Below are 26,967 nucleotides of genomic sequence, written 5' to 3'. Positions count from 1 at the left end.
CGGTCTACCGTTAGGACAGTGTAGCAGCACACCGTTAGGACAGTGTATCGGTCTACCGTTAGGACAGTGTATCGGTCTACCGTTAGGACAGTGTAGCAGCACACCGTTAGGACAGTGTATCGGTCTACCGTTAGGACAGTGTAGCAGCACACCGTTAGGACAGTGTATCGGTCTACCGTTAGGACAGTGTATCGGTCTATCGTTAGGACAGTGTAGCAGCACACCGTTAGGACAGTGTATCGGTCTACCGTTAGGACAGTGTAGCAGCACACCGTTAGGACAGTGTATCGGTCTACCGTTAGGACAGTGTATCGGTCTATCGTTAGGACAGTGTATCGGTCTACCGTTAGGACAGTGTAGCAGCACACCGTTAGGACAGTGTATTGGTCTACCGTTAGGACAGTGTATCGGTCTATCGTTAGGACAGTGTATCGGTCTACCGTTAGGACAGTGTAGCAGCACACCGTTAGGACAGTGTATTGGTCTACCGTTAGGACAGTGTAGCAGCACACCGTTAGGACAGTGTATCGGTCTACCGTTAGGACAGTGTATTGGTCTACCGTTAGGACAGTGTATTGGTCTACCATTAGGACAGTGTATTGGTCTACCGTTAGGACAGTGTATTGGTCTACCGTTAGGACAGTGTAGCACTCCTGTGTCTTAAGCAAGCTTCAGCTGTGTTGTGTCCAGAGGTGTTGTTATGCTAAGATGCAGCAGTGTTGTGTTTGCAGAGGCCATGCGTGTGGACCTGAGCCCCAGCAGGGTGGAGGTGACAGTGGGGGAGAGCGTGGTGCTCAGTTGCAGGGTCTCACATGACCCGTCTCTGGACGTGGCCTTCCAGTGGCTCCTCAACCAGCAGCCCCTCAACTTCCAACAGGAGGGCAGACATTTTGAATATACCCAAACAGTAAGTAACACTTTTTTGGTTAATACAGAATTCAATATGTGTTATTTCATCATGTTGATGTCTTCACTATTGTTCTATAATGAAAATAGTAAAAATAAAGAAAAACTCTTAAATGAGTAGGTGTGTCCAAACCTTTGACTGGTACTGTATATAGATTTTTTTTATTATATATAAATAAATAAAAATTGGGGGGGGGGCTCAGTCGTGGTCTCAACTTAATGTTGACATTCAGAAAAGTAGAATACACAAGGTGCTATTTCTAAATTTGGTTTTGCATTAGCAGTTTCTCAATATATTAAGTACTGATAACTCATGTGGATTGGCAGAGTATGGCGCTTGCAATGCCAAGATAGTGGGTTTGATTTTTGGGACCACCCATACGTAAAATGTATGCATGCATGACTATAAGTGCCATAACTGCATGTTTCTGAGAGCGTGGTTGCCCTATGGTTATTTAACATACAACCTTCTCACAACGTTTTGGGAATGGTGCAGGATAGTTGCTTGGCTTTGGAAAATTTAAGGAACATTTAAGGAACGTCTTGACACAAAAAAAATGAATTGGTATTTCATTACTTTAACAGAATGTTTCCTAAAATTTCAAACATGATTACATTTAGGACAGTGTAGCAGCACACCGTTACGACAGGGTCCTGTGTGGCTCAGTCGGTAGAGCATGGCGCTTACAACGCCAAGCGTCGTGGGTTCGATTCCCGCTGGGGCCACCCATATGCAAAAGTAGTGGCCCCAGCCGACTTGTAAGTCGCTTTGGACAAAAGCGTCTGCTAAATGGGATATATTATTATTATTATATTATATTATTACATTTCATTTCAAATGTTCTAATGTTCTAGGAACGTTCTCCAACTGGTTTGACATTGGTAATGTTCTCAAGTAGTATTTGTATTTATTATGTATTTGTATTTATTATAGATCAACCTTTAGTTCCTGCCAAGGCAGCAGCTACTCTTCCTGGGGTTTATTATGGATACCCATTAGTTCGTGCCAAGGCAGCAGCTACTCTTCCTGGGGTTTATTATGGATCCTCATTAGTTCCTGTCAAGGCAGCAGCTACTCTTCCTGGGGTTTATTATGGATCCCCATTAGTTCCTGCCAAGGCAGCAGCTACTCTTCCTGGGGTTTATTATGGATCCCTATTAGTTCCTGCCAAGGCAGCAGCTACTCTTCCTGGGGTTTATTATGGATCCCCATTAGTTCCTGCCAAGGCAGCAGCTACTCTTCCTGGGGGTTTATTATGGATCCCCATTAGTTCCTGCCAAGGCAGCAGCTACTCTTCCTGGGGTTTATTATGGATCCCTATTAGTTCCTGCCAAGGCAGCAGCTACTCTTCCTGGGGTTTATTATGGATCCCTATTAGTTCCTGCCAAGGCAGCAGCTACTCTTCCTGGGGTTTATTATGGATCCCCATTAGTTCCTGTCAAGGCAGCAGCTACTCTTCCAGGGGTTTATTGTGGATCCCTATTAGTTCCTTCCAAGGCAGCAGCTACTCTTCCTGGGGTCCAGCAAAATTATCAAAGTGTATATATCATGAGGCAAGGTGAAACTCAGATGCAGACACAGGAGGCAGATGGTTGGAGTCTTACAATGTTTAATACTCCAAAAGGAGTAGGCAAGAGAATAGTCGTGGACAGCCAAAAGGTCAAAACCAGATCAGAGTCCAGGAGGTGCAGACAGGCTCTCATGGTCAAGGGAGGCAGAATGGTCAGGCAGGCGAGTCCAGAACAGGCAAGGGTCAAAACCGGGAGGACTAGAAAAAGGAGAATGCAAAAAGCAGGAGAACGGTTGGTTGACTTGGAAAACATACAACACGAACTGGCACAAACACAGGGATAAATACACTTGTACAGAGAGACAGGAAACACAGGGATAACTACACTGATACAGAGAGACAGGAAACACAGGGAAAACTACACTGGTACAGAGAGAAATGATACACAGGGATAAATACACTGGCACAGAGAGACAGGAAACACAGGGATAAATACACTGGCACAGAGAGACAGAAAACACAGGGATAAATACACTGGTACAGAGAGACAGGAAACACAGGGATAAATACACTGGCACAGAGAGACAGGACACACAGGGATAAATACACTGGTACAGAGAGACAGGAAACCCAGGGATAAATACACTGGTACAGAGAGACAGGAAACCCAGGGATAAATACACTGGTACAGAGAGACAGGAAACACAAGGATAAATACACTGGCACAGAGAGACAGGAAACACAGGGATAAATACACTGGCACAGAGAGACGGGAAACACAGGGATAAATACACTGGTACAGAGAGACAGGAAACCCAGGGATAAATACACTGGTACAGAGAGACAGGAAACCCAGGGATAAATACACTGGTACAGAGAGACAGGAAACACAAGGATAAATACACTGGTACAGAGAGACAGGAAACACAAGGATAAATACACTGGCACAGAGAGACAGGAAACACAGGGATAAATACACTGGAACAGAGAGACAGGAAACACAAGGATAAATACACTGGTACAGAGAGACAGGAAACACAAGGATAAATACACTGGTACAGAGAGACAGGAATCACAGGGATAAATACACTGGAACAGAGAGACAGGAAACACAAGGATAAATACACTGGTACAGAGAGACAGGAAACACAAGGATAAATACACTGGTACAGAGAGACAGGAAACACAGGGATAAATACACTGGAACAGAGAGACAGGAAACACAAGGATAAATACACTGGTACAGAGAGACAGGAAACACAAGGATAAATACACTGGTACAGAGAGACAGGAAACCCAGGGATAAATACACTGGTATAGAGAGACAGGAAACACAAGGATAAATACACTGGTACAGAGAGACAGGAAACACAAGGATAAATACACTGGCACAGAGAGACAGGAAACACAGGGATAAATACACTGGAACAGAGAGACAGGAAACACAAGGATAAATACACTGGTACAGAGAGACAGGAAACACAAGGATAAATACACTGGTACAGAGAGACAGGAAACACAAGGATAAATACACTGGCACAGAGAGACAGGAAACACAGGGATAAATACACTGGAACAGAGAGACAGGAAACACAAGGATACATACACTGGTACAGAGAGACAGGAAACACAAGGATAAATACACTGGTACAGAGAGACAGGAATCACAGGGATAAATACACTGGAACAGAGAGACAGGAAACACAAGGATAAATACACTGGTACAGAGAGACAGGAAACACAAGGATAAATACACTGGTACAGAGAGACAGGAAACACAGGGATAAATACACTGGAACAGAGAGACAGGAAACACAAGGATAAATACACTGGTACAGAGAGACAGGAAACACAAGGATAAATACACTGGTACAGAGAGACAGGAAACCCAGGGATAAATACACTGGTATAGAGAGACAGGAAACACAAGGATAAATACACTGGTACAGAGAGACAGGAAACACAAGGATAAATACACTGGCACAGAGAGACAGGAAACACAGGGATAAATACACTGGAACAGAGAGACAGGAAACACAAGGATAAATACACTGGTACAGAGAGACAGGAAACACAAGGATAAATACACTGGTACAGAGAGACAGGAATCACAGGGATAAATACACTGGAACAGAGAGACAGGAAACACAAGGATAAATACACTGGTACAGAGAGACAGGAATCACAGGGATAAATACACTGGAACAGAGAGACAGGAAACACAAGGATAAATACACTGGTACAGAGAGACAGGAAACACAGGTATAAATACACTGGTACAGAGAGACAGGAAACACAATGATAAATACACTGGCACAGAGAGACAGGAAACACAGGGATAAATACACTGGTACAGAGAGACAGGAAACACAGGGATAAATACACTGGCACAGAGAGACAGGAAACACAAGGATAAATACACTGGTACAGAGAGACAGTAAACACAGGGATAAATACACTGGAACAGAGAGACAGGAAACACAAGGATAAATACACTGGTACAGAGAGACAGGAAACACATTACATTTACATTTAAGTCATTTAGCAGACGCTCTTATCCAGAGCGACTTACAAATTGGTGAATTCACCTTCTGACATCCAGTGGAACAGCCACTTTACAATAGTGCATCTAAATCATTAAGGGGGGGGGGGGTGGTGAGAAGGATTACTTATCCTATCCTAGGTATTCCTTGAAGAGGTGGGGTTTCAGGTGTCTCCGGAAGGTGGTGATTGACTCCGCTGTCCTGGCGTCGTGAGGGAGTTTGTTCCACCATTGGGGCCAGAGCAGCGAACAGTTTTGACTGGGCTGAGCGGGAACTGTACTTCCTCAATGGTAGGGAGGCGAGCAGGCCAGAGGTGGATGAACGCAGTGTCCTTGTTTGGGTGTAGGGCCTGATCAGAGCCTGGAGGTACTGCGGTGCCGTTCCCCTCACAGCTCCGTAGGCAAGCACCATGGTCTTGTAGCGGATGCGAGCTTCAACTGGAAGCCAGTGGAGAGAGCGGAGGAGCGGGGTGACGTGAGAGAACTTGGGAAGGTTGAACACCAGACGGGCTGCGGCGTTCTGGATGAGTTGTAGGGGTTTAATGGCACAGGCAGGGAGCCCAGCCAACAGCGAGTTGCAGTAATCCAGACGGGAGATGACAAGTGCCTGGATTAGGACCTGCGCCGCTTCCTGTGTGAGGCAGGGTCGTACTCTGCGGATGTTGTAGAGCATGAACCTACAGGAACGGGCCACCGCCATGATGTTGGTTGAGAACGACAGGGTGTTGTCCAGGATCACGCCAAGGTTCTTAGCGCTCTGGGAGGAGGACACAATGGAGTTGTCAACCGTGATGGCGAGATCATGGAAAGGGCAGTCCTTCCCCGGGAGGAAGAGCAGCTCCGTCTTGCCGAGGATAAATACACTGGTACAGAGAGACAGGAAACCCAGGGATAAATACACTGGTACAGAGAGACAGGAAACACAAGGATAAATACACTGGTACAGAGAGACAGGAAACACAAGGATAAATACACTGGAACAGAGAGACAGGAAACACAAGGATAAATACACTGGTACAGAGAGACAGGAAACACAAGGATAAATACACTGGTACAGAGAGACAGGAAACACAAGGATAAATACACTGGTACAGAGAGACAGGAAACACAAGGATAAATACACTGGTACAGAGAGACAGGAATCACAGGGATAAATACACTGGTACAGAGAGACAGGAAACACAGGGATAAATACACTGGAACAGAGAGACAGGAAACACAAGGATAAATACACTGGTACAGAGAGACAGGAAACACAAGGATAAATACACTGGTACAGAGAGACAGGAAACCCAGGGATAAATACACTGGTACAGAGAGACAGGAAACACAAGGATAAATACACTGGTACAGAGAGACAGGAAACACAAGGATAAATACACTGGTACAGAGAGACAGGAAACACAAGGATAAATACACTGGTACAGAGAGACAGGAAACACAGGGATAAATACACTGGAACAGAGAGACAGGAAACACAAGGATAAATACACTGGTACAGAGAGACAGGAAACACAAGGATAAATACACTGGTACAGAGAGACAGGAAACCCAGGGATAAATACACTGGTACAGAGAGACAGGAATCACAGGGATAAATACACTGGAACAGAGAGACAGGAAACACAATGATAAATACACTGGTACAGAGAGACAGGAAACACAGGTATAAATGCACTGGTACAGAGAGACAGGAAACACAATGATAAATACACTGGTACAGAGAGACAGGAAACACAGGGATAAATACACTGGTACAGAGAGACAGGAAACACAAGGATAAATACACTGGGGAAAATAAGCAACACCTGGAGGGGGTGGAGACAATGACAAGAACAGTTGAAACAAATCAGTGTGACATTATTACATTTTAAAAACATGACAATACATTCACAGTTTTTAGGCCCCTACTCCACCACTACCACATACACTCAGCAGAAAAAGGAAAGTCCTCTCACTGTCAACTGCCTTTATTTTCAGCAAACTTAACAAGTGTAAATATTTGTATGAACATAAGATTCAACAACTGAGACATAAACTGAACCAATTCCACAGACATGTGACTAACAGAAATGGAATAATGTATCCCTGAAAAAAGGGGGGTCAAAATCAAAAGTAACAGTCAGTATCTGGTGTGGCCACCAGCTGCATTAAGTACTGCAGTGCATCTCCTCCTCATAACGCACAGCGTTGAGATTGCCTGCAATGACAACGAGCTCAGTCCGATGATGCTGCGACACACCGCCCCAGACCATGACGGACCCTCCACCTACAAATCGATCCCGCTCCAGAGAATAACGCTCATTCCTTCAACGATAAACGTGAATCCGACCATTATGAGACAAAACTCGTCAGTGAAGAGCTCTTTTCTTTTCTTTCAGTCCTGTCTGGTCCAGCGACGGTGGGTTTGTGCCCATAGACGACGTTGTTGCCGGTGATTTCTGGTGAGGACCTGCCTTACAACAGGCCTACAAGCCCTCAGTCCAGCCTCTCTCAGCCTATTGTGGACAGTCTGAACACTGATGCAGGGATTGTGCGTTCCTGGTGTAACTCAGGCAGTTGTTGTTGCCATCCTGTACCTGTCCCGCAGGTGTGATGTCCAGATGTACTGGTCCTGTGCAGGTGTTATTACACGTGGTCTGCCACAGCGAGGATGATCAGCTGTCCGTCCTGTCTCCCTGTAGCTTTGTCTTAGGCGTCTCACAGTACGGACATTGCAATTTTTTGCCCTGGCCACATCTGCAGTCCTGATGCCTCCTTGCAGCATGCCTAAGGCATATTCACACAGATGAGCAGGGACCCTGGGCATCTTTCTTTTGGCGTTTTTCAGAGTCAGTAGAAAGGCCTCTATAGTGTCCTAAGTTTTCATAACTCTGACCTTAATTGTCTACCGTCTGTAAGCTGTTAGTGTCTTATCGACCGTTCCACAGGTGCATGTTCATTAGTTGTTTATGGGTCATTGAACAAGCATGGGAAACTGTGTTTAAACCCTTTACAATGAAGATCTGTGAAGTTATTTGGAATTTTAGGAATTATCTTTGAAAGACAAGGTCCTGAAAAAGGGACGTTTCTTTTTTTGCTGAGTTTATATACTGTGTGTGTGTGTGTGTGTGTGTGCGCACAGTATAAGCTGGTTGTTCCTTTTAACATGAGTCTTCAATATTCCCAGTTAAGAAGTTTTAGGTTGGAGTTATTATAGGAATTTTAGGACTATTTCTCTCTATACCATTTGTATTTCATAAACCTTTGACTATTGGATGTTCTTATAGACACTGTAGTATTGCCAGCCTAATCTCAGGAGTTGATAGGCTTGAAGTCATAAATAGCGCTGTGAAGCAAGCATTGCTAAGAGCTGCTGGCAAAACGCAGGAAAGTGCTGTTTGAATGAATGCTTCCGAGCCTGCTGCTACCTACCACAGCTCAGTCAGACTGCTCTATCAAATATCAAATCATAGGCTTAATTATAATATAATAAACACACAGAAATACGAGCCTTATTAATATGGTAAAATTCGGAAACTATCATTTCGAAAAGAAAACGTTCCGTATTTTATCAAACGGTTGGGATCCATAAGTCTAAATATTGCTGTTACATTGCACGACCTTCAATGTTATGTCATAATTGTGTAAAATTCAGGCAAATTAATTACGGTCGTTGTTAGGAAGAAATCGTCTTCACACAGTTCACAACGAGCCAGGCGCCCCAAACTGCTGCATATACCCTGACTCTGTTGCACAGAACGCAAGAGAAGTGACACAATTTCCCTAGTTAATATTGCCTGCTAACATTAATTTATTTTAACTGAATATGCATGTCCTGTTGGAAGGTGAACCTTCACCCCAGTCTGAGGTCCAGGCCGCTCTGGAGCAGCTTTTCATCAAGGATCTCTCTGTACTTTGCTCAGTTCATCTTTCCCTCAATCCAGACTAGTCTCCCAGTCCCTGCTGCTGAAAAACATCCTCACAGCATGATGCTGCCACCACCATGATTCACCGTAGGGATGGTGCCAGGTTTCCTCCAGACGTGACGCTTGGCATTCGGGCTAAAGAGTTCAATCTTGGATTCATCAGACCAGAGAATCCAAGCAGGCTGTCATGTGCCTTTTACTGAGGAGTGGCTTCCGTCTTGCCACTCTACCATAAAGGCCTGATTGCTGGAGTGCTGCAGAGATTGTTGTCCTTCTGGAAGGTTCTCTCATCTCCACAGAGGAACTCTGGAGCTCTGTCAAGAGTCACAATCGGGTTATTGGTCACCTCCCTGACCAAGGCCCTTCTCCCTCAATTACACATTGGTGCAACTACTTTTTCTGCGAATGCTCTTGTTAAATCATCACCAGTTTGCCTGTGATTCGATGATAAATGAACAGGCACAGCATTGATTATTTGCAATGCAGGACAAGCTAGTTAAACTAGTAATATTTTCAACCATGTGTAGTTAACTAGTGATTATTTTAAGATTGATTTGTTTTTTTTATAAGATTAGTCTAGCCTAGCACCTTACCTTGGCTCCTTGCTGCACTCACGTACCAGGTCTCCTCATGGAGTGCAATGTAATCGTCGTCCAAAAATGCCGATTATTGATTGTTCTGAAAACTTATGGCCGATTTAATCAATCCACCTCTATAAGGTATTTGTGACCAACAGATATATATCTGAATTCCCAGTCATGTGAAATCTATAGATTAGGGCCCAATGAAATAATTTCAATTGACTGATTTCCATATATGAACTGTAACTCAGTACAACCTTTGGAATTGTTGCCTGTTTTGTTTGTATTTTTGTTCAGTGCATTCAGAAAGTATTCAGACCCCATGTTGTTACATCACAGCCTTGTTCTAAAATGGATTGAATTGGTTTTTTCCCTCATCAATCTACTCATAACGACAAAGCATAAACATTTTTTTTTTTTCAAATGTAACCCCCCTCCCCCCGGAAATATCACATTTACAGTACATAAGTACTCAGACCCTTTGGCAGTAAATACAGCCTTGAGTCTTCTTGGGTATGATGCTGCAAGCTTGGCACACCTGTGTTTGGGGAGTTTCTCACATTCTTCTCTGCAGATCCCCCCCAAACTCTGTCAGGTTGGATGGGGAGCGTTGCTGCACAGCTATTTTCAGGTCTCTCCAGAGATGTTTGATCGGATTCAAGTCCGGGCTCTGGCTGGGCCACTCAATGACATTCAGAGACTGCACCCCCCTGACCAAGGCCCTTCTTCCCCGATTGCTCAGTTTGGCTGATTGATCAGAGTCTTGGTGGTTCCAAACTTCCATTTAAGAATTATGGAGGCCACTGTGTTCTTGGGGACCTTCAACGCTGCAGAAATGTTTTGCTACCCTTCCCCAGATCTGTGCCTCGACACGATCCTGTCTCGGAGCTCTACAGACCTCATGACTTGTTTTTTGCACTGACATGCACTATCAACTGTTGGACCTTGTATAGACAGGTGACAGCCTTTCCAAATCATGTCTAATCAATTGAATTATTATTTTGATTATTTCTTACCCATTTAACTCCCCAATTTCATGTTGTTGATAGAGAGTCTTGTCCCATCGCTGCATCTCCCATATGGACTCCGGAGAGGCGAAGGTCGAGAGCCGTGCGTCCTCCGAAACACACCCCAGCCACTGCTTCTTGACACATTGATGCCGACTTAACCAGCTGCACCAATGTGTCAGAGGAAATATCGTGCACCTGGCGACCGTGTCAGCGTGCATTGCGCCCGGCCCAACACAGGAGCAGCTAGTGTGGAATGGGACAAGGCCATCCCTGCCGGCCAAACCCTCCCCTAACCCGGACGACGCTGGGCCAATTGTGCGCCACTTCAGGGGTCTCCTGGTCGCGGCTGGCTGCAACAGAGGATTCGAACCCAGAATCTCTAGTGGTACAGCTTGTACTGCGATGACCACTGCACCATAGACCGCTGCACCACTGCACCATAGACCACTACACCATAGACCGCTGCACCATAGACCACTGCACCACTGCACCATAGACCGCTGCACCATAGACCGCTGCACCATAGACCACTGCACCATAGACAACTGCACCATAGACCACTGCACCATAGACCGCTGCACCATAGACCGCTGCACCATAGACCGCTGCACCATAGACCGCTGCACCATAGACCGCTGCACCATAGACCGCTGCACCATAGACCGCTGCACCATAGACCGCTGCACCATAGACCGCTGCACCATAGACCGCTGCACCATAGACTGCTGCACCATAGACCGCTGCACCACTGCACCATAGACCACTGCACCATAGACCGCTGCACCGTAGACCGCTGCACCATAGACCACTGCACCATAGACCACTGCACCACTGCACCATAGACCGCTGCACCATAGACCGCTGCACCATAGACCGCTGCACCATAGACCGCTGCACCATAGACCGCTGCACCGCTGCACCATAGACCGCTGCACCGCTGCACCATAGACCGCTGCACCGCTGCACCATAGACCGCTGCACCGCTGCACCATAGACCGCTGCACCATAGACCGCTGCACCACTGCACCATAGACCACTGCACCACTGCACCATAGACCACTGCACCATAGACCACTGCACCATAGACCACTGCACCATAGACCACTGCACCATTGACCGCTGCACCATAGACCGCTGCACCATAGACCGCTGCACCATAGACCGCTGCACCATAGACCGCTGCACCATAGACAGCTGCACCATAGACAGCTGCACCATAGACCGCTGCACCATAGACCGCTGCACCATAGACCGCTGCACCACTGCACCATAGACCACTGCACCATAGACCACTGCGTCACTGCACCATAGACAACTGAACCACTGAACCATAGACCACTGCACCATAGACAACTGCACCATAGACCACTGCACCATAGACCACTGCACCACTGCACCATAGACCGCTGCACCATAGACCACCGCACCCCTGCACCATAGACCACTGCACCATAGACCGCTGCACCATAGACCACTGCACCACTGCACCATAGACCACTGCACCATATACCACTGCACCATAGACCACTGCACCATATACCACTGCACCATAGACCACTGCACCATAGACCGCTGCACCATAGACCGCTGCACCATAGACCGCTGCACCATAGACCGCTGCACCATAGACCGCTGCACCATAGACCGCTGCACCATAGACCGCTGCACCATAGACCGCTGCACCATAGACCGCTGCACAATAGATCGCTGCACCATAGACCGCTGCACCATAGACCGCTGCACATTAGACCGCTGCACATTAGACCGCTGCACCATAGACCACTGCACCACTGCACCATAGACCGCTGCACCATAGACCACTGCACCATAGACCACTGCACCACTGCACCATAGACCACTGCACCACTGCACCATAGACCACTGCACCATAGACCGCTGCACCATAGACCACTGCACCATAGACCACTGCACCATAGACCACTGCACCACTGCACCATAGACCGCTGCACCATAGACCACTGCACCATAGACCACTGCACCACTGCACCACTGCACCATAGACCGCTGCACCATATACCACTGCACCATAGACCACTGCACCATAGACCGCTGCACCATAAACCGCTGCACCATAGACCGCTGCACCATAGACCGCTGCACCATAGACCACTGCACCATAGACCGCTGCACCATAGACCACTGCACCATAGACCACTGCACCATAGACCGCTGCACCATAAACCGCTGCACCATAGACCACTGCACCATAGACCACTGCACCATAGACCACTGCACCATAGACCGCTGCACCATAAACCGCTGCACCATAGACCACTGCACCATAGACCGCTGCACCATAGACCGCTGCACCATAGACCACTGCACCATAGACCACTGCACCACTGCACCATAGACCGCTGCACCATAGACCACTGCACCGCTGCACCATAGACCACTGCACCATAGACCACTGCACCACTGCACCATAGACCACTGCACCATAGACCACTGCACCATAGACCGCTGCACCATAGACCACTGCACCACTTCCCCATAGACCACTGCACCATAGACCACTGCACCATAGATCACTGCACCATAGACCACTGCACCACTGCACCATAGACCGCTGCACCATAGACCGCTGCACCATAGACCACTGCACCATAGACCACTGCACCACTGCACCATAGACCACTGCACCATAGACCACTGCACCATAGACCACTGCACCATAGACCACTGCACCATAGACCACTGCACCACTGCACCATAGACCGCTGCACCATAGACCACTGCACCACTGCACCATAGACCACTGCACCATAGACCACTGCACCATTCAGCAGGCCCCAATCAATTTAATTTACGACTTTACCACAGGTGGACTCCAGTCAAGTAGTAGAAACATCTCAAGGAGGATCAATGGAAACAGGATGCACCTGAGGTCAATTTAGAGTCTCATAGCAAAGGGTCTGAATACTTATGCAAATAAGGTATTTCTGTTTTTAACACATTTACAAACATTTCTAAAAAACTATTTTCACTTTGTCATCATGGGGTATTGTGTGTAGATTGAGAAAAAAATAATATATTTAATCAATTTAGAATATGGATCTATTGTGACAAAATGTGGAAAAAGTTAAGGGGTCTGAATTCTTTCTGAATGCTCTGTATTAAAACATTAGTATACTATGTGTTGTATATATTACTTATTCTCTCCTGTAAAGGACATTTGAATTAAATTAAATAACTACATTGTTATGGATTTTGTGAAGGCTGAACGCTGAGTGCCAGTATTCATTATAGTAAAGATAATAATTTAATGCTAAATTATAATTATTTCCTATTTATTGCCTTACCTCCCTACTCTTATACACACTGTACATCGATTTATTTTCTATTGTGTTATTGACTGTACGTTTGTTTATGTGTATCTCCGTGTTGATGTTTTTTGTCACACTGCTTTGCTTTATCTTGGTCCAGGTCACAGTTGTAAATGAGAACTTGTTCTCAACTGGCCTACCTGGTTAAATAAAATAAAATAATCTATATTTTCCTGACATTATATTGAGTCAAGATAATGTAGCCTGTATTTCCCTATACTAAGAGCCATATGCAAACACCTAAATACAATGACGACCCAGAGTCACTGTTGTCTGAAGGGTTTTTATAGTTATTGACTTTAGGCACGGCTCATTGCACCCAAGTCTTGTTAACCTTCAATGAAAATCAATCCATCTGAAGGTCACACAAGCCCGTATGTCACTCAGTGAATCACACTGTCATGTGTATCAACGTCAACACAGAGACTCAGTGAATCACACTGTCATGTGTATCAACGTCAACGCAGAGACTCAGTGAATCACACTGTCATGTGTATCAACGTCAACGCAGAGACTCAGTGAATCACACTGTCATGTGTATCAACGTCAACGCAGAGACTCAGTGAATCACACTGTCATGTGTATCGGCAGGCAGGCAGGCAATAGAGGAGAGAGTAATATACGTTAATTCACAGACCAAGGTTGTTTGGTCTCAGACCTCTTCTCTTTCTCCCTCTACACCACCAACTGGTATGATACATTTTCTATGGGAGTGGCATAGTGTCTTTCTCCATGTGGAGAGGAACGAGCTAGACGATTGAAAGGGCTGATGGCTTGAAATGAGGAGATAAATTCAGCCTTCAACGATTGACTACAGTGGAGTAATGGGTAAATCCCCCCCGCACACACACGCACACACACACTCTCAGAAACAAACACACACATAAACACGTGTCTCTCCCTCTCTGATACACACACCCCATCAGGGTTAATCATCCCTGTCCTAATGGGGATGAATCTCCCTGTTCTCCTCCCTGTACTAATGGGGATGAATCTCCCCATTCTCATCCCTGTACTAATGGGGATGAATCTCCCCATTCTCATCCCTGTCCTAATGGGGATGAATCTCCCTGTTCTCCTCCCTGTACTAATGAGGATGAATCTCCCTGTTCTCATCCCTGTCCTAATGGGGATGAATCTCCCTGTTCTCCTCCCTGTACTAATGAGGATGAATCTCCCTGTTCTCCTCCCTGTACTAATGAGGATGAATCTCCCCATTCTCCTCCTTGTACTAATGGGGATGAATCTCCCTGTTCTCATCCTGTCCTAATGGGGATGAATCTCCCTGTTCTCCTCCCTGTACTAATGAGGATGAATCTCCCCATTCTCATCCCTGTGTTAATGGGGATGAATCTCCCTGTTCTCCTCCCTGTACTAATGGGGATGAATCTCCCTGTTCTCATCCCTGTCCTAATGGGGATGAATCTCCCTGTTCTCATCCCTGTACTAATGGGGATGAATCTCCCTGTTCTCCTCCCTGTACTAATGGGGATGAATCTCCCTGTTCTCCTCCCTGTACTAATGGGGATGAATCTCCCTGTTCTCCTCCCTGTACTAATGGGGATGAATCTCCCTGTTCTCATCCCTGTACTAATGGGGATGAATCTCCCTGTTCTCCTCCCTGTCCTAATGGGGATGAATCTCCCTGTTCTCCTCCCTGTACTAATGAGGATGAATCTCCCCATTCTCCTCCCTGTACTAATGGGGATGAATCTCCCTGTTCTCATCCCTGTACTAATGGGGATGAATCTCCCTGTTCTCATCCCTGTACTAATGGGGATGAATCTCCCTGTTCTCATCCCTGTACTAATGGGGATGAATCTCCCTGTTCTCATCCCTGTACTAATGGGGATGAATCTCCCTGTTCTCCTCTCTGTACTAATGGGGATGAATCTCCCCGTTATCATCTCTGTACTAATGGGGATGAATCTCCCTGTTCTCCTCCCTGTACTAATGGGGATGAATCTCCCCATTCTCATCCCTGTACTAATGGGGATGAATCTCCCTGTTCCCATCCCTGTACTAATGGGGATGAATCTCCCTGTTCTCATCCCTGTGCTAATGAGGATGAATCTCCCTGTTCTCCTCCCTGTGCTAATGAGGATGAATCTCCCCGTTCTCATCCCTGTACTAATGAGGATGAATCTCCCCGTTCTCCTCCCTGTGCTAATGAGGATGAATCTCCCTGTTCTCCTCCCTGTCCTAATGGGGATGAATCTCCCTGTTCTCATCCCTGTCCTAATGGGGATGAATCTCCCTGTTCTCCTCCCTGTCCTAATGGGGATGAATCTCCCTGTTCTCCTCCCTGTACTAATGGGGATGAATCTCCCTGTTCTCCTCCCTGTACTAATGGGGATGAATCTCCCTGTTCTCCTCCCTGTACTAATGGGGATGAATCTCCCTGTTCTCCTCCCTGTACTAATGGGGATGAATCTCCCTGTTCTCATCCCTGTACTAATGGGGATGAATCTCCCTGTTCTCCTCCCTGTCCTAATGGGGATGAATCTCCCTGTTCTCCTCCCTGTACTAATGAGGATGAATCTCCCGTTCTCCTCCCTGTACTAATGGGGATGAATCTCCCTGTTCTCATCCCTGTACTAATGGGGATGAATCTCCCTGTTCTCATCCCTGTACTAATGGGGATGAATCTCCCTGTTCTCATCCCTGTACTAATGGGGATGAATCTCCCTGTTCTCATCCCTGTACTAATGGGGATGAATCTCCCTGTTCTCATCCCTGTACTAATGGGGATGAATCTCCCTGTTCTCCTCTCTGTACTAATGGGGATGAATCTCCCCGTTATCATCTCTGTACTAATGGGGATGAATCTCCCTGTTCTCCTCCCTGTACTAATGGGGATGAATCTCCCCGTTCTCATCCCTGTACTAATGGGGATGAATCTCCCTGTTCTCATCCCTGTACTAATGGGGATGAATCTCCCTGTTCTCATCCCTGTGCTAATGAGGATGAATCTCCCTGTTCTCCTCCCTGTGCTAATGAGGATGAATCTCCCCGTTCTCATCCCTGTACTAATGAGGATGAATCTCCCCGTTCTCCTCCCTGTGCTAATGAGGATGAATCTCCCTGTTCTCCTCCCTGTACTAATGGGGATGAATCTCCCCGTTCTCATCCCTGTACTAATGGGGATGAATCTCCCTGTTCTCATCCCTGTACTAATGGGGATGAATCTCCCTGTTCTCATCCCTGTGCTAATGAGGATGAATCTCCCTGTTCTCCTCCCTGTGCTAATGAGGATGTATCTCCCCGTTCTCATCCCTGTACTAATGAGGATGAATCTCCCCGTTATCATCTCTGTACTAATGAGGATGAATCTCCCCGTTATCATCTCTGTACTAATGAGGATGAATCTCCCCGTTCTCATCCCTGTACTAATGAGGATGAATCTCCCCGTTATCATCTCTGTACTAATGAGGATGAATCTCCCCGTTATCATCTCTGTACTAATGAGGATGAATCTCCCCGTTCTCATCCCTGTACTAATGAGGATGAATCTCCCCGTTATCATCTCTGTACTAATGAGGATGAATCTCCCCGTTATCATCTCTGTACTAATGAGGATGAATCTCCCCGTTCTCATCCCTGTACTAATGAGGATGAATCTCCCCGTTATCATCTCTGTACTAATGAGGATGAATCTCCCTGTTCTCCTCCTGTCCTGATATAATTTACAAATAATGCATTAACCCCTTGTTAGACTATGACAGGGTAATGCATTAACCCCTTGTTAGACTATGACAGGGTAATGCATTAACCCCTTGTTAGACTATGACAGGGTAATGCATTAACCCCTTGGTTAGACTCTGACAGGGTAATGCATTAACCCCTTGGTTAGACTCTGACAGGGTAATGCATTAACCCCTTGTTAGACTCTGACAGGGTAATGCACCAACCCCTTGGTTAGACTCTGACAGGATAATGCACCAACCCCTTGGTTAGACTCTGACAGGGTAGTGCATTAACCCCTTGGTTAGACTCTGACAGGGTAATGCATTAACCCCTTGTTAGACTCTGACAGGGTAATGCACCAACCCCTTGGTTAGACTCTGACAGGATAATGCACCAACCCCTTGGTTAGACTCTGACAGGGTAATGCACCAACCCCTTGGTTAGACTCTGACAGGATAATGCACCAACCCCTTGGTTAGACTCTGACAGGGTAGTGCATTAACCCCTTGGTTAGACTCTGACAGGGTAATGCATTAACCCCTTGGTTAGACTGACAGGGTAATTCATTAACCCCTTGTTAGACTCTGACAGGGTAATGCATCAACCCCTTGGTTAGACTGACAGGGTAATGCATCAACCCCTAGGTAAGACTGACAAGGTAATGCATTAACCCCTTGGTTAAACTCTGACAGGTAATGCATTAACCCCCTGGTTAGATTCTGACAGGGTAATGCATTAACCCCTTGGTAAGACTGACAGGGTAATGCATTAACCCCTTGGTTAGATTCTGACAGGGTAATGCATTAACCCCTTGTTAGACTCTGACAGGGTAATGCATTAACCCCTTGGTAAGACTGACAGGGTAATGCATTAACCCCGTGGTAAGACTGACAGGGTAATGCATTAACCCCTTGGTTAGATTCTGACAGGTAATGCATTAACCCCTTGGTTAGACTCGGACAGGGTAATGCATTAACCCCTTGGTTAGACTCTGACAGGGTAATGCATCAACGCATTGGTTAGACTATGACAGGGTAATGCAGCAAACCCTTGGTTAGACTGACAGGGTAACACATTAACCCCTTGGTAAGACTGACAGGGTAATGCATTAACCCCTTGGTTAGATTCTGACAGGTAATGCATTAACCCCTTGGTTAGACTCTGACATGGTAATGCATTAACCCCCTGGTTAGACTCTGACAGGGTAATGCATCAACCCCTTGGTTAGACTGACAAGGTAATGCATTAACCCCTTGGTTAGACTGACAGGGTAATGCATTAACCCCTTGGTTAGATTCTGACAGGTAATGCATTAACCCCTTGGTTAGACTCTGACAGGGTAATGCATTAACCCCCTGGTTAGACTCTGACAGGGTAATGCATCAACCCCTTGGTTAGACTGACAAGGTAATGCATTAACCCCTTGATTAGACTGACAGGGTAATGCATTAACCCCTTGTTAGACTCTGACAGGGTAATGCATTAACCCCTTGGTTACACTGACAGGGTAATGTATTAACCCCTTGGTAATACTGACAGGCTAATGCATTAACCCCTTGTTAGACTCTGACAGGGTAATGCATCAACCCCTTGATTAGACTGATAGGGTAATGCATTAACCCCTTGGTTATACTCTGACAGGGTAATGCATTAACCCCTTGGTAATACTAACATGGTAATGCATTAACCCATTGTTTAGACTCTGACAGGGTAATGCATTAACCCCTTGGTTAGACTCTGACAGGGTAATGCATTAACCCCCTGGTTAGACTCTGACAGGGTAATGCATCAACCCCTTGGTTAGACTGACAGGGTAATGCATTAACCCATTGGTAAGACTGACAGAGTAATGCATTAACCCCTTGGTTAGACTGGCATGGTAATGCATTAACCCCTTGTTAGACTCTGACAGGGTAATACATTAACCCCTTGGTTAGACTGACAGGGTAATGCTTTAACCCCTTGGTTAGACTCTGACAGGGTAATACATTAACCCCTTGGTTAGACTGACAGGGTAATGCATTAACCCCTTGGTTAGACTGGCATGGTAATGCATTAACCCCTTGTTAGACTCTGACAGGGTAATGCATTAACCCCTCGTTAGACTCTGACAGGGTAATGCATTAACCCCTCGTTAGACTGACAGGGTAATGCATTAACCCCTTGTTAGACTCTGACAGGGTAATGTGATGGAGAGAAGGTAATGGAAGCTGAAGAGCATGTATGTAGAAGAGGGGCTGATTGACAGGATCTGATATACCAGTGTATCAGTATATTGCATGGATCGATACCAGTATTCACTTAAAGGGATACTGCAAGATTTTGGCAATCAAGCCCTTTTCCTGCTCACCCAAAGTCAGATGAAGTCAAGAATACCATGTCTCTCCGTGCAGTTTGAAGGAGGTTAGGGCGGTCCCGTTGTTTAACTAGCATTAAGCACAATGATTGGATTGTACATGTGTGAAACGTGCTCCTCAGCCTGCAGTGTCACCACTTGCTCCAACAAATGGTTAACTTTTCGATGGTGACGACTGCTGAGAGGCTTCAGGAGGACGGTTCTGTGTGCCAGCAAGGCAGAGGTCCTGGGTTCAAGGCTCGTGTGAGCTGAATCAGGAGGAAACTGTTGTTGCTAGGCAAGGGAAGTCCTTTATACCAGCATCTGGCTCTGGGTAAGTAGAAAAAGGGATTCATTGGCAAAATATCCCATTTCCCTTTTCCGTTAATTAGAAAACATTTGCACAGTTGGCATTTACATTTCTGACACGTTTACCTAACTAACTACTAATGCTAAAGGTAGGATGCAGCTTATCATGTTATCATCACCTACCATATCATTACCATAACATCATCACCTACCATTCCATACCATGTCACCATATATACCATATATCACCGAGTTGCTTCTTCTCTCCTGCTTCTATATGACAGTTACACATGATGATGATGTTTATGTCGAGATCAGAAACGTGTTAATACTCCTATCTATGGTCACACCACTGGCTCTCAATGGTTGCGTTGGAATGGCACCTGATTGCCTCTTCACCTCATTCGGGACATAAGGCTCTACATTTTGATGGACAAAAAAGCAATGCAATGTATAGGGAACAGGATCCAATTTAAGATGCAACCATGTGATGTTTGAAATGAGCAGTTGGAAAAACAAATACTGCAATACCCTTTCTCAGTTGTCCCTGTCCCTGGACAACTACCAGGTATCTGCAGAGACAGGCCCTGTCCCTGGACAACTACCAGGTATCTGCAGAGACAGGCCCTGTCCCTGGACAACTACCAGGTATCTGCAGAGACAGGCCCTGTCCCTGGCCAACTACCAGGTATCTGCAGAGACAGGCCCTGTCCCTGGCCAACTACCAGGTATCTGCAGAGACAGGCCCTATCCCTGGACAACTACCAGGTATCTGCAGAGACAGGCCCTATCCCTGGACAACTACCAGGTATCTGCAGAGACAGGCCCTATCCCTGGACAACTACCAGGTATAACTCTGGAGAGACAGGCCCTGTCCCTGGCCAACTACCAGGTATAACTCTGGAGAGACAGGCCCTGTCCCTGGCCAACTACCAGGTATAACTCTGGAGAGACAGGCCCTGTCCCTGGCCAACTACCAGGTATCTGCAGAGACAGGCCCTGTCCCTGGCCAACTACCAGGTATAACTCTGGAGAGACAGGCCCTGTCCCTGGCCAACTACCAGGTATAACTCTGGAGAGACAGGCCCTGTCCCTGGCCAACTACCAGGTATCTGCAGAGACAGGCCCTGTCCCTGGCCAACTACCAGGTATCAGGTATATTAGGTGCAGTGTAATGTGTTGTTTTACAGGGTCAGTCATCGTAGTGTGATAGGTGTTGTTTTACAGGGTTAGTCATAGTAGTATGATAGGTGTTGTTTTACAGGGTCAGTCATAGTAGTATGATAAGTGTTGTTTTACAGGGTCAGTCATAGTAGTGTGATAGGTGTTGTTTTACAGGGTCAGTCATAGTAGTGTGATAGGTGTTGTTTTACAGGGTCAGTCATAGTAGTGTGATAGGTGTTGTTTTACAGGGTCAGTCATAGTAGTGTGATAGGTGCAGTGTAATGTGTTGTTTTACAGGGTCAGCCAGTGTAGTACGGCGCCCCTGGAGGGTAGAGAGGGAGAGTCGAGAGGGAGAGTCGAGAGGGAGAGTCGAGAGGGAGAGTCGAGAGGGAGAGTAGAGCGGTGAAGCGAGAGGGAAGAGGGGAGTGGGAGAGTGGAGAGGGAGAGGGGGAGGGAGAGTAGAGAGGGAGAGGGGTGAAGCGAGAGGGGAGAGGGAGAGTAGAGAGAGAGGGGAGTGGGAGACAGCTTCTCCATCCTGGAGGGGGAAATCAATCATTTCCAGGCCCAGGGACATGTACTAGTCTGTGGTGACCTAAATGCCAGAACCGGACAAGAACCTGACACCCTCAGCACACAGGGGGACAAACACCTGTATGCCCCCCTAGGCACAACTATGACAACATAACCAACAAAAACGGGTCACAACTCCTGCAGCTCTGTCGCACGCTGGGTATGTACATAGTCAATGGTAGGCTTCGAGGGGACACCTATAGCTCATCTCATGGCAGTAGTACTGTAGACTACTTTATCACTGACCTCAACCCAGAGTTCCACTGTAATAGTGAAGGTGTAAACTTGGCAGTAGAAAATCTTAACAGTATATTTGACCTCTCAGCTTCTCTATCAAATCTAAAAATCTCAAATAGAAAACCGAAGAAAATTAACAACAATGACAAATGGTTTGATGAAGAATGCAAAAATCTAAGAAAGAAATTGAGAAACCTGTCCAACCAAAAACATAGAGACCCGGTGTTACGAATCCCTTTTGGCCTGACAGTCTAGGGGGGATGGTAATGAGACCCATAACATAACTCATGCAAATTATTATTGTGACAAAGGAAAAGTGTGAACGAAATAACCACGACAACAGAAATCTACCGTCAAACTCTAGGTTTATTTATAAACACACGGTAATGGGGGGAGCAGGAAAAGGGGCTGAGCTGGACCCAAGGAAAGAAACAATAAGTATTCAAAAACACCCCTAAGCTAGACTAGCCTACTTTAACAACAGCTAACTAACTAACCAAAAATACAGTGGGTGGTCCGCCCAGTTCTAACTAGTGTATTTAACAAAGTTCACCTACGGGTAGTGTATGCCCATGGGCGACTTGTCTTGGTTTCCCCCTTTTCCCACCAGCAATCAAACACAAACACCATAACCAAAAACAATACTCACAGGTGATGACAAAGTGCTATGAGGTGCTTAAACAAAAGAGAGGTTAAGACACAAAGCGAGAGTGAAACACAGAGACCTACAGACATGACATTTACAGAGAGATTGAGCTCTAGAACAAACAAATGATGGGGTTTTTAAACCATGGGGAAGGAACTGTGATAGGTCAGGAAATAGGAGGAGGTGTGTCTTCTGATTGATGATTGATTGTTGACTGATTGGGGAGTGATGATTTTCTCCTGAGAGGGGAGAAGGAGAGAAAAGAAACACACACACAGGATACACACACTCACAGGATAACTGTATCCGTAACACCCAGAAAACCTGAGTCTACGCCTTCACTATAGTGTATCACTAAAACAATACAGAAATACACTATGGAAAAAGAAGGAACAGCATGTAAGAAATCAGCTCAATGTAATTGAAGAATCCATAGACTCTAACCACTTCTGGGAAAATTGGAAAACACTAAACAAACAACAACACGAAGAATTATCTATCCAAAATGGAGATTTATGGGTAAACCACTTCTCTAATCTTTTTGGCTCTATAACAAAGAATAAAGAGCAAAAACATATACATGATCAAATACAGATCTTAGAATCAACTATTAAAGACTACCAGAACCCACTGGATTCTCCAATTACATTGAATGAGTTACAGGACCAAATAAAAACCCTCCAACCCAAAAAGGCCTGTGGTGTTGATGGTATCCTAAATGAAATGATCAAATATACAGACAACAAATTCCAATTGGCTATACTAAAACTCTTTAACATCATCCTTAGCTCTGGCATCTTCCCCAATATTTGGAACCAAGGACTGATCACCCCAATCCACAAAAATGGAGACAAATTTGACCCCAATAACCACCGTGGAATATGCGTTAACAGTAACCTTGGGAAAATCCTCTGCATTATCATTAACAGCAGACTCGTACACATCCTCAATGAAAACAATGTACTGAGCAAATGTCAAATTGGCTTTTTACCAAATTACCGTACAACAGACCATGTATTCACCCTGCACACCCTAATTGACAACCAAACAAACCAAAACAAAGGCAAAGTCTTCTCATGCTTTGTTGATTTCTAAAAAAGCCTTCGACTCAATTTGGCATGAGGGTCTGCTATACAAACTGATGGAAAGTGGTGTTGGGTGTAAAACATACGACATCATAAAATCCATGTACACAAACAACAAGTGTGCGGTTAAAATTGGCAAAAAACACAAATTTCTTCACACAGGGTCGTGGGGTTAGACAGGGATGCAGCTTAAGCCCCACCCTCTTCAACATATATATCAACGAACTGGCGCGGGAACTAGAAAAGTCTGCAGCACCCGGCCTCACCCTACTAGAATCTGAAGTCAAATGTCTGCTGTTTGCTGATGATCTGGTGCTTCTGTCACCAACCAAGGAGGGCCTACAGCAGCACCTAGATCTTATGCACAGATTCTGTCAGACCTGGGCCCTGACAGTAAATCTCAGTAAGACCAAAATAATGGTGTTCCAAAAAAGGTCCTGTCACCAGGACCACAAATACAAATTCCATCTAGACACTGTTGCCCTAGAGCACACAAAAAAACTATACATACCTTGGCCTAAACATCAGCGCCACAGGTAACTTTCACAAAGCTGTGAACGATCTGAGAGACAAGGCAAGAAGGTCATTCTATGCCATCAAAAGGAACATAAATTTCAACATACCATTTAGGATTTGACTAAAAATACTTGAATCAGTCATAGAGCCCATTGCCCTTTATGGTTGTGAGGTTTGGGGTCCGCTCACCAACCAAGATTTCACAAAATGGGACAAACATCAAATTGAGACTCTGCACGCAGAATTCTGCAAAAATATCCTCCGTGTACAACGTAGAACACCAAATAATGCATGCAGAGCAGAATTAGGCCGATACCCACTAATTATCAAAATCCAGAAAAGAGCTGTTAAATTCTATAACCACCTAAAAGGAAGCGATTCCCAAACCTTCCACAACAAAGCCATCACCTACAGAGAGATGAACCTGGAGAAGAGTCCCCTAAGCAAGCTGGTCCTGGGGATCTGTTCACAAACACACCATACAATGCCCCAGGACAGCAGCACAATTAGACCCAACCAAATCATGAGAAAACAAAAAGATAATTACTTGACACATTGGAAAGAATTAACAAAAAAACAGAGCAAACTAGAATGCTATTTGGCCCTACACAGAGAGTACACAGCGGCAGAATACCTGACCACTGTGACTGACCCAAAATGAAGGAAAGCTTTGACTATGTACAGACTCAGCGAGCATAGCCTTGCTATTGAGAAAGGCCACCGTAGGCAGACATGGCTCTCAAGAGAAGACAGGCTATGTGCTCACTGCCCACAAAATGAGGTGGAAACTGAGCTGCACTTCCTAACCTCCTGCCCAATGTATGATCTTATTAGAGAGACATATTTCCCTCAGATTACACAGATCCACAAAGAATTCGAAAACAAATCCAATTTTGAAAAACTCCCATATCTACTGGGTGAAATTCCACAGTGTGCCATCAGAGCAGCAAGATTTGTGACCTGTTGCCACAAGAAAAGGGCAATCAGTGAAGAACACGCACCATTGTAAATACAACCCATATCTATGCTTATTTATTTTATCTTGTGTCCTTTACCATTTGTACATTGTAAAAACACTGTATATATATATATATATATATATATATATATATATATATAATATGACATTTGTAATGTCTTTATTGTTTTGAAACTTCTGTATGTGTGATGTGTATGTGTCTACTGTTAATTTTTATTGTTTATTTCACTTTATATATTATCTACCTTACTTGCTTTGGCAATATTAACACATGTTACCCATGCCAATAAAGCCCCTTGAATTGAAATTGAATTGAGTGGAGAGGGAGTGTAGAGAGGTAGAGTGGAGAGGTAGAGTAGAGAGGGAAGAGGGAGAGTGAAGAGGGAGAGTGAAGAGTAGAGAGGGGAGAGGGAGAGTAGAGAGGGAGAGTGAAGAGGGAGAGGGGAGAGGGGAGAGTAGAGAGGGAGAGTGAAGAGGGAGAGGGGAGAGGGGAGAGGGAGAGGGGAGAGGGGAGAGTGGAGAGGGAGAGTGAAGAGGGAGAGGGAGAGTAGAGAGGGAGAGGGGAGTGGGAGAGTAGATAGGGAGAGGGGAGAGGGAGAGTAGAGAGGGAGAGGGGAGTAGGAGAGTAGAGAGGGAAAGTAGAGAGGGAGAGTGGAGAGGGAGAGGGAGAGTAGAGAGGGAGAGGGGAGTGGGAGAGTAGATAGGGAGAGGGGAGAGGGAGAGTAGATAGGGAGAGGGAGAGGGGAGTGGGTGAGTAGATAGGGAGAGTGGAGAGGGAGAGTGGAGAGGGAGAGTAGATAGGGAGAGTAGATAGGGAGAGTAGATAGGGAGAGTAGAGAGGGAGAGTATATAGGGAGAGTAGAGAGGGAGAGTATATAGGGAGAGTAGAGAGGGAGAGTATATAGGGAGAGTAGAGAGGGAGAGGTGTGAAGCAAGAGGCGCTAGCAGTGACAACAACCTATAGACACACTCCTCTGACTGCTTCATGGAATGCCATTTTAATCAGGTTCCATGCTAAGTAGATGTCTGTAGACCCTGAATGATTCTCCAGTCTTGCCTTTGGCATTTCTCATTTCAAGAGAGAGAGGGAGAAGATGTTTGAGGGAGAGAGAGAGGGAGAAGACGAGTATCTATTTAAGCCTGTATGAGACCAGTACAGGTTGTTACAAGCATTTCTCAGGTGTCAAGTACAGAGAGGTCGGACTTAAGATTTTTAATTAGTTAGCACACACAGACACAGAAACACACACTCACACGGAAACACACACACACACGGAAACACACACTCACGCAGAAACACACACAGACACAGAAACACACACAGACGGAAACACACACACACACACACACACACGGAAACACACACTCACACAGAAACACACACTCACACAGAAACACATGATAGCTTGATGTTGTTTTTGAATCCCTCTCTACTTGTCACACAGATACTGTAATCACACACACTAACTTGTTGTTGTTGACTCTCTACTTGTCACACAGCAGTCCTCCACGGTGGACCTGATGATCAGAAGCATCCTGCTGAAGCATGCTGGGAAATACGGCTGCCGGGCTCAGACCAGCGCCGACACGGTATTTGCTGAGGCTGAAGTCCTCGTTAGAGGTGAGCTCCTTAT

The 26,967-nt window shown here is 45.8% G+C and overlaps 1 protein-coding gene and 1 non-coding gene across 2 annotated transcripts in view; both read left to right on the top strand.

The window, feature by feature from the left end:
• Positions 1 to 26,967, top strand: part of LOC135553261 (contactin-5-like) — a 447,274-nt gene that overhangs the window by 266,793 nt on the left and 153,514 nt on the right. The window contains exons 11-12 of the mRNA XM_064985436.1: positions 732 to 907; positions 26,834 to 26,954. Coding sequence (XP_064841508.1) covers positions 732 to 907; positions 26,834 to 26,954 — 297 coding nt within the window. The remainder of the gene's footprint in view (positions 1 to 731; positions 908 to 26,833; positions 26,955 to 26,967) is intronic.
• On the top strand, positions 1,557 to 1,632 carry trnav-uac (transfer RNA valine (anticodon UAC)). The gene has a single exon. It is a non-coding gene; the product is annotated as a tRNA-Val (tRNA).

The sequence above is a fragment of the Oncorhynchus masou genome, chromosome 13 (genome assembly GCF_036934945.1).
Source record: "Oncorhynchus masou masou isolate Uvic2021 chromosome 13, UVic_Omas_1.1, whole genome shotgun sequence".
Classification (NCBI taxonomy): Eukaryota; Metazoa; Chordata; class Actinopteri; order Salmoniformes; family Salmonidae; genus Oncorhynchus; species Oncorhynchus masou.
Note: the sequence above shows the minus strand (reverse complement) of the source record. Positions and strands in the feature narration are given on the sequence as shown.